General features: G+C 38.7%; 1 protein-coding gene across 1 annotated transcript in view; it reads left to right on the top strand.

Annotated features, from left to right (window-relative positions):
• Positions 1–382: 382 nt before the first annotated feature.
• Positions 383–9,283, top strand: part of gab1.S (GRB2 associated binding protein 1 S homeolog) — a gene marked incomplete at its 5' end in the record, with an annotated part of 72,900 nt that continues 63,999 nt past the window's right edge. The window contains 1 exon segment of the mRNA NM_001095732.1: positions 383–979. Within this exon segment, the coding sequence (NP_001089201.1) occupies positions 866–979 (114 nt within the window).

Here is a 9,283-nt window from a genome sequence, read left to right as displayed (position 1 = left end):
TTGCTCATCCCTACTAACGACCAATAGAGTTGCCATTATTCCTGCTGAAGGCCCCACACACAGTCACCTCTGTGGCACAATACATGCACTGCACGCAGCAGCTTCTTCCCCCCCCAATTATCTTCATGGTCCGGTCCGGAGGGAAACGGCCAAAGGAAAGGGAAAAGTCAATAACAAGAATAGGTGACGCGGTTATACAGCGCGACACTGACCCGATAGGAAACTTCAGTGAGTTTCATTGGAAAGAGCCGTCGGCTGAGATTGGAGGCGTGAGAGGGAACGAAGACGACGCTGGCATGGAGGGGCGGGGAAGAGGAGGAGGAGGAGGGAAAGAGAGAGAAAGAGAGAGGAAAAGAGGGAGGAGAACGAAAGGAGGATTTACTGTTACGAGGGAAAAAATGTGTTTTGCCCAGTGCGTTTCCAAGAGGAGACGGATAAAGCGACTTGTTTCTTCGCTCAAACGCCAATCCCCGAGTTGCCTTCACTAATGGCCCTGGATTTATAAAGCTCAGCCCGCCTGCGCCTGTTCTTCTGGGGAAAAAAACTTGTGGCCGAAGGAAGGAGGCGGAAGAGGCCAAGCAGCGACTCCTGTCGGGGAAAGGGGGCGAAGGGTGGAGAGCTGGAGTGGTTTAGTCATCCTTTATGTGCACCCCCCTCTCAGCTGCTCCTCTCATGGACTCCCCCTAGTAATAATAGCGACGCCAAAGCTCCTCTCGCTGGGACTGGGAATCCCGAACACTCAACTTTCGGAAACAGCCCCCCCCCTCCTATTACTTGTGGGAGCCGGTGCGGCCGGATAAGCTGAGGGATACTGGAGCTCCAATTGTCGGAGAGCAGGAGGGGGTCGGGAACGACGAGGAGCAGGATGATGAGCAGTGGAAGCGGCGGCGGAGGGGTGGGCGCGGGAGTCGGCGGCGGGGAGGTGGTCTGCTCTGGATGGCTCCGCAAATCCCCCCCGGAGAAAAAGTTAAAACGTTTCGTAAGTAAACTGCGCCTTCATTTGCTTCCCGTGGGCCACATGGTATTGTTTATAGAAGTGCAAGTGTCTTACTGACCGGCGCCTTCCCATTCTCTATCTGTGTTTGCTGCTACTTGTGACATCACTCCTGTAGCACCAACAATATGCCCTCCAGCACTTACACGCACATCAGCATTCAGCCTGCAAGGAGCGGCCCTCCATCCGTCCTCCATTTTGCTCAGCCCAGGGCTCTCACTACACCCATGGCCATGTTGTTGCACTACAACTCCCAGCATTTCTCATAGTCTTAATGCGTCACGGTCTGAAAATCAGTGACGTAAGAAGTCCCTTTTGAAAGCTGAGAAATGAGATGAGGCCACAGGCCAGCCGACCCTTACTCTTAAATCCCTCACCCCCTTTACTGATTGCTGCTTAGAAGTCTTTCAGTAATTATCTATATGACAAGCTCATGGAAAACTCTGCTACTGAAAAAAAAAAGAAACACTTAGAGCTCACAAGGAAGTTCGGAAAAATCGAATGCCCCAATAGAACATACTTGTGCATTTATACAGCTGATGGAATGCTTGGTATCTTAGAATTTACTGTCGCTGTTGATTGATGGTCGTTTTATTGTTGCTTTTGTTTTATTTTAGAACAAATAACATTCCTTTAGTAGCTGGGTGTGCTGTCTACCTGTCATTTGCTGCCCCTAAAGTGTTAATGGCCATTTTAAAACATTTTATTTGTTTTTCTCCTATACTGCATTGTGCTAGCCTCCTCTCTAATGTCAAATCATGTTTATCAAATCATCATCTGTCGCTTACTTGTCCCTGGGTGGACATATTTTTTTTGGAGGAAAGGTGGTACCGGCTAACCTTGTATCTGTGTCAAGTTTCCCACTAGCTGCACCCCATTCTTGTTTTGAGTTTGTCCCAGACCATCGCCTTGCTAAACCACCTTTCCCATTGAAAAAACAAATGGGTTATTGGTAAAATAAGTGTAAGGACAGGGCTGTTTAATCCACATGTTTCTAAGAGTCGGGTTTTATGTCCGTATAAGTCTTGGGAATTTTCAGTTATATTTTAATTGCTACACGTTGTTGGCTACGCAAGTGTACTAAATTATGCAGCTGCCAAGTATAGATTTATGTATGCAATTTGTGTGTTTAGTATATATACACATTTATTGTAGAGAACTGTGGAATAAACATTGCATAATATGCTTGTAAATTGCCCCCTATATAAGAGGATGATCTTTATGGCAATTGTTTACGATACAAGGCAGGAACTGGGACCACCGGTCAGTGTTTGTTATTCAGGTTTGCCAACTTCTGTTTCCAAACAGTTTTTTTTTTGGGAGTAGTAAGCTGTATGGGAATTGGGCTGTCAGGAAACTACACGTAACTGTGAACGTTTGCTGAGAGGGCAGATTCCTGCGCACAGGCTAAAGGCTGAAAGTTGAGTGCTGCAACACATCACGTGCTGATATATTTAAAAATGTCTCTTCCCACTGCAAGGCAGACGGAACAGTTGTCACTCTGGTTTGCCAGTCCTGCATTTCTTTTATCGTTCAACTCCACCTATGTGAGATAAACACCCAGGATACTCTGTTTTTAATGGAAAATGGAACTTATTTTTGTTATTTTTTTTTTAGGAGTTGTGTGTTATATTCTCCAGCACAACACTTTATCACATGAGTTTATGGCCAGTTTTGTTGTGTGGGTGGAAAGGTGAAAATTGATCATGACAAATCTGTTGCTTCATTTTCCCTTTTTTCATTTTTGCAACAAACGTATTTATATTTGTGTTTTTATCTATCTATCTATCTATCTATCTATCTATCTTTCTCTACTCACAGGACTTGCTGAATCATTATTCCAAAGGTATATTTTTCTCAACGTTTCGGTCCCTCACAGGGACCTTCATCAGGAATAAAACTATATATATCTATATATGTATATTCCAAGGCTACTGCATACACTTTTATAGTTCAGCCATACATCTATTAGGGATGCACCTAATCCAGGATTTGGCCTTTTTCAGCAGGATTCGGGTGAATCCTTCTGCCCGTCGAAACCAAATCCTAATTTGAATATGCAAACTAGGGGCGGGGAAGGGAAAACGCGTGACTTTTTGTCAGAAAACAAGGAAGTAAAAAATATTTTCCTCCTCCCACCCCTAATTTGCATATGCAGATTAAGATTAGTTTCAGTATTCGGCAGAATATTTGGCGAAAGATTCGGGGGTTCGGCTAAATGTTTTCCCGGATTTTACATCAAAATGTTGTCCTGATGTACCCAAAAACTGCTTTTTTTTTCTTCTATGAATGTTATTATTTGTGAAATGAAAAGGTTTTAAATACTAACCAGATGTATATTTTGCAATTAGCAGCCCATTAGCAGTATAATGGCATTTGTAACTTGATAATGGCTCCATGACACCTGCATTACTAAAAATGCTCCAATGCTTCACCTAGTGGTAGATATGAGAACAGCACTCAACTACAGTTAACATGAGTTGCGACTTCTTCAGTTACATTGAGTAGGAGAAACAAGAGTTTGAAAGCTGTGAAAGAGTCTGAAAGCAGTTCCACTGTGATGTGCTGCTTCAACATAACAATCATAACAGAATCCCTTAAAGTACATCTAATATGAGATGATAAAAGATGACAAAAATAGCCCTTTTTTTAACATCAGTAAATCTTTAACCTCTGAAAAAACAAACTGTTATTAATTATTTAAAGGACAAGTCAATGGCAAACTAAAAATCTGCCTAATAAAAGAAAACAACTTATATGTATATTTAACAATTGCCATTCCTTTTTCTAAAAACAATTCCAATTGAAAGCAGCATTTGCTTAACTTCTGGTTGTTACTTTTTAAATAATGTTGCAAAGTCTAGACAGGTCTTCTAATCAGCTGCCTTGTCTTACATTGTTTCCACAGTCTGAACCATCAGAGCACAGAATAGGGACAGACAAACACTGCATTTAATAGCAATAAATATACAAATATTTATATACAAAACAAACTTGCAATGAATATATATTGCAAAGATTTCTTTTTTTTTTTTAGGCAACAAATTATTTTTAGGGTCAACCATTGCCTTTGATAAGAAATTGATCTAGATATGTTTACTTTAGCATTTTTGGAGTCCAGTGATAGGTTTAGTGTCATGAGACTGTTCATAAATCTCAATTGCCATAAAAAGGTTAAGTTTATACTGAACTAAACAAAATTTACCAAATTACTGGCCTGCAAACTGTATTGTACAATAGTAGTACATTATGGGGCAGATTTTTCAAAATGTAGGATTAGAACTGACCACAGAAAAACTCACCCACTTTCTATTCGTTCCTATGGGATTTTTAAAAGTGTATTTATCAATGAAGTTCACCATTTGATAAATACGATTCTAAAAATTCCATAGGAATGAAGAGGAAGTGGTTGAGTTTTTCTGTGGTCAGTTCTAATTTCACATTTTGATAAATCTGCCCCTATGTCTTCACATTCTTGCTTTGCAAAGGCCGTAAAAATATATCCAGAAACCATAGTGCTACAGAATTAGATAATTAGGTAGAACATAGGAAATGAATTCCTCCCAATACAAAGTATTTGGATGTAAGACTACATTTAGCAGCTTTAAAATTTCAATAAGGGGATAGCATTTCTGCTAAAAGAAAAAAGTTTCACTTAATAACTTGTGTTAGTGTTAGGACTAAACTACAAAACTGTAGTCATACAACAGCACAAGATTTTTTGGGATGCTACAAAATGTGAACCCCATCCCTCCCTTGTTGTAATGTAAAACGGAAACAATTTTGGGTTTGGTTTCGGGAAAACCAAAATGACATGTTTTTGATTTTCCGGTGGAAGATCTTAGTTGTTGTGGTCAACTAATCTCATATGTTTTTGCCCTAAAACTAATATCACATGTAACAAATTTTACACTGGAGAAACACTTGTGACTAGTGATGGCCCGGGCCGATACCCACGGGTCAGAACAATTTGGGCAAAGTCACTCCTCCATTTGAGGGTCGCGGGCGGGTCAAACTCATCCCGCGAAGGTCTTACTGCAACCTTACACTGCCGGCTTCTGTTTTATAATGGTCGGCGCAGGACTATAACAGGGTCTATAACAGGAAGGCAGAAGTCTAGGCAGGCGTAGATCAGGGGTTCACAGCATGGGGTCGAGTTTCCTTGATCCACACATAAATACCTTTGACTTGCTTCTTGGGCTCCCATTGATTATAATAGGAAACAAACGAAATTGCAGATGTGAGAGTTATGGGCAGAAAATCATGCAGGCTTGCTTATATTATTTGTGCTGCATATTGAAGCACTGCAGGTGACGGGACGAGCCTAACTTTAATGGGGAACTATTGTGAAAATGAAAATTTAAAGGAAAACTATACCCCCAAAATGAACACTTCAGATAGTTAATATCATATTAAGTGACATATTAAAGAATCTTACCAAACTGGAATATATATTTAAGTAAATATTGCCCTTTTACATCTCTTGCCTTGAGCCACCATTTCGTGATGGTCTGTGTGCTGTCTCAGAGATCGCCTGACCAGAAATACTACAACTCTAACTGTAACAGGAAGAAGTGTGGAAGCAAAATACACAACTCTGTCTGTTAATTGGCTCATGTGACCTAACATGTATGGTTTGTTGGTATGTTTGTGAGTACAGTGAATCCTACGATCCCAGGGGGCGGCCCTTATTTTTTAAAATGGCAATTTTCTATTTATGATTACCCAATGGCACATACTACTAGAAAAGTATATTATTATGAAAATGGTTTATTTACATGAGGCAGAATTTTACATATGAGCTGTTTTATGCAATATCTTTTTATAGACACCTACATTGTTTGGGGGGTATAGTTTTCCTTTAATATAAACTTCAGCATACTGAAAAAAAAAAACTTTCTAAATACAATCAATTAAATGTCCTTTGCCGTCTCTGAAATAATCAAATTTATCTTCACTATTCCTCTCTCAGCATCTGTTTCTCTTCATTCTGTCTTCCTGCAGGAGTAGGGTGTCAGATATTCATTGACAGTTAGATCCAATATATCTTATAGGGGGCTCCTTTTGTCTAGAAGATGTATTAGAGCTCACTCTATTAAAATCACCAGACATCGTGTCTCTTTACATGCAGGATTTGTGCAAAAGACAGTTATTTTGTTAGATTTTGTTTGTATTGAAATCAGTGAGCTCTAATTCATCTGCTAGGAAAGGAAGCCCCCCTTTAAGATATATTGGATCTAACTGTCCATGAATATCGGACACCCAACTGCTGCATGAAGACAGAATGAAGAGAAACAGATGCTGAGAGAGGGATAGTGAAGATAAACTTGATTATTTCAGAAATGATGCAAAAGTTTTAATTGGTTATATTTAGAAAGTTTCATATTTCAGTATGACAAATATTATATAACATTTCCTGATAGTTCCCCTTTAAAAGCCTTGCTGTAAATTGCAATATTAAGCCTTTAAATAATGAATTCCCAGGATTTTTTTTCTGGCATGACCGCCAACCTCATGTTCATACCATAACAATCGGTGGCATTTACTTAAGAGTTTTTTTTTTTTTTTACACACCCTTATACTGACTTATAACAAAATTAGTAATCACCCTCATCTATCCCTCTTTCCATGAGATCACCCTCCTCTATCCCTCTTTCCATGGGATCTGATTACCTAGTCTGCAGTATGAAGAATTATTAAGTGCTATTTGACTATTTTCAAGTAGTCAAGATACCCACTCTGATCTCATGGCCTGTGGTTTGTGACAGAAATCAGCCCATATGTCGCTAGTTTAAGCTGATATTGTCCCTTTAAAGTAGCAAGATAATTGTGTCCTAAGGGGCTCATTTCATAAGTTTTTCTCAGCTGTGCTAGCCAGTAGTAACAGTATCAGATGTTTGCTTTTAGATGACCAGTAAGTGAATAGTCACATTTGGCTTTAAATCATTCTGTCCACCTAAATCTCTAATTGTGTTCCTTTTATGCTTCTATTCACTATTATTCCCATATGCATCATTGCATGTGTTTTTGGCCTAAAGCTGCCTGCCTTATGGTATTCTGTTCTGTCGAAACTACAGAACAGCACAACAAAAATCCCAGCTTTAGTCTCCACTTTTTGAAAAACAAAAAAAAAACTTTGTACTGGCAACATCTATACAAGCATGAAGCTACATGTGTAGGGGAAAATTGTGCCATAAAAAGGAGCCTTTGGAAAAAGGAGCCTTGGAAGGTTAAAGATGCTTTGGAAGGCTCATCATCATTTGCTGCTAAATATTACATCGCTCATGCCTAAGCAAAGGTTAGCATTAACACCTGCCCTGGAGTTTTGTTAAATATTTTGTTGCAAAAACCCATTTGCAATTGTGCAATTTTATTACATACGCTGTGCATGTTGGCAAAAGCCATTTGATCACAAACTTTGAGAGGAAGTCGTTGGTCTCAAAATAATCAAAAGGGATGCAAACAATAAAAATCAATAAAAAAATCACTAACGTTCGCAAAGTTGTTTGCAAATGTTTTTAACTAAACATATTACATTCCTCCACTTATATCTTTAGCTATGAAATGTATGAATTCTTGAACTAACTTATAGGTATTGTTTTCTTTTCGGTAGGCCCTCTTTACCTTTTGTATCGGTTGTTTGTTTTTGTATGCTTAATGTTAACACCCATTTATTGTACAGCGCTGCAAAAGATGTTGGTGTTTTCTAAATACGTGATTTTAAAGGAACAGTGTAAAAATAAAAACTGGATAAATAGGCTGTGCAAAATAAAAAAAATTCTTTGCATGCAAGTCAAATTCAGAAACAAACTGTTATGACCCATGTGCCCTTAACCTTCCAAGTCACTGCCTAGTAACCAATCAGTGGAAACCCAGAGAGCTGCAAAGCAGGAAGTAGTGTTCTGACTATTATGTTACACATCCAGGCACTCCAGCCTTTATAGATTACATTTTCAGGCAACTTATTATATTAGAATTTTTTTTTTATTTTGCATAGCCTACTTATCTATTTATACCAAACTATTCCTTTAACTCCATAACTTTTACTTTAATAGGGATCTTTTTGCTCTTAATTTGCAGTTTATGGCATTAAGATGCATTAGGTGTGTGTCTAAACACTTCTCAGATTTTAAGACCGTGCTACTTCATATAAGAAAAAGATCTTTTTTTTTTGTTTTCTTAAACCTAGTGTTAACTGAGAAGGAAAGGCACAATTACTGGAGGTTGCTAAAATGTTAGGTTGCCCCCAGTATTTGTAATCTCTTACCTTATACTGAAGTGCCTATCAACTGAAAATTGCACTGGCCCATTGTGCTGCTTTAGGGCCAGGGCATACAGAGTTGGCTATGTTGCTCTCAGCCTTTTTTTTTCTATTTATAAGCGCCATGCTGCCATCTCCCCCCCCCCCCTTCTCTAGAGTGAAAACCTAAATTTAGAAGCAAACAGTCAAATTTTCACTGCTTACTGAAATAATATATAAGGAAACTTATTAACACAGTAATGTCAGACAGAGCTATTACAGTAAAATTGATTCAACTTACCACCTCTGTTTTAAGATCAGTTTACATATGATGCAATTAAAACTTGATTTTCTTGTTTTGTCAACTTTTTTCTAGGCAAAGGTGTAAAATACATAGAGACTTTGATCAGACTTAGCTCTGTCCCTTGAAATCTCATGCTGTAGCACTGGAGTTTGGAGGATGCTACACAGTTTGACTCTCCATTCTGTAATGTACAATCTTATTCCTTAAAGGGCCAGATTAAATTTGGTGAGAAAAAGGTTTATCACATGAAAACTCATGGACAGGATGCAGTTCAATTCAGAAAAATGTATCTCACTGTTAGTCATGTGAAAGCTCAATTGAAATCTATGGGGAAATCTATGGGTAAAAAAGCTGGGACTGAATTAGGAGAAAAGTCTTTTCTCCTTGAATTGAATCTCGTCCATGAGTTTTCAGGTGATAAACCATTAGATAACTTTTTCCCTCTGAATTGATTCTTTGTCTTGTTGTTTGTGTATATGAAAGTGTGTATTACAAGATTCTATTGGACTATTTTAGTGTAAAAAAGCAGCATGCGGCATCCTCATCATAGTTACATAGTTGGGTTGAAAAAAGACAGTCCATCAAGTTCAACCCCTCCAAATGAAAACCCAGCATTCATACACACACCCCTCCCCACTTTCACATAAATTCTATATACCCATATCTATACTAACTATAGAGTTTAGTATCACAATAGCCTTTGATACGATGTCTGTCCAAAAAATCATCCAAGCCATTCTTAAAG

Source organism: Xenopus laevis, chromosome 1S (assembly GCF_017654675.1).
Source record: "Xenopus laevis strain J_2021 chromosome 1S, Xenopus_laevis_v10.1, whole genome shotgun sequence".
NCBI lineage: Eukaryota > Metazoa > Chordata > Amphibia > Anura > Pipidae > Xenopus > Xenopus laevis.
The sequence above is the reverse complement of the archived record's forward strand: the minus strand, read 5'-3'. Positions and strand labels throughout refer to the sequence as shown.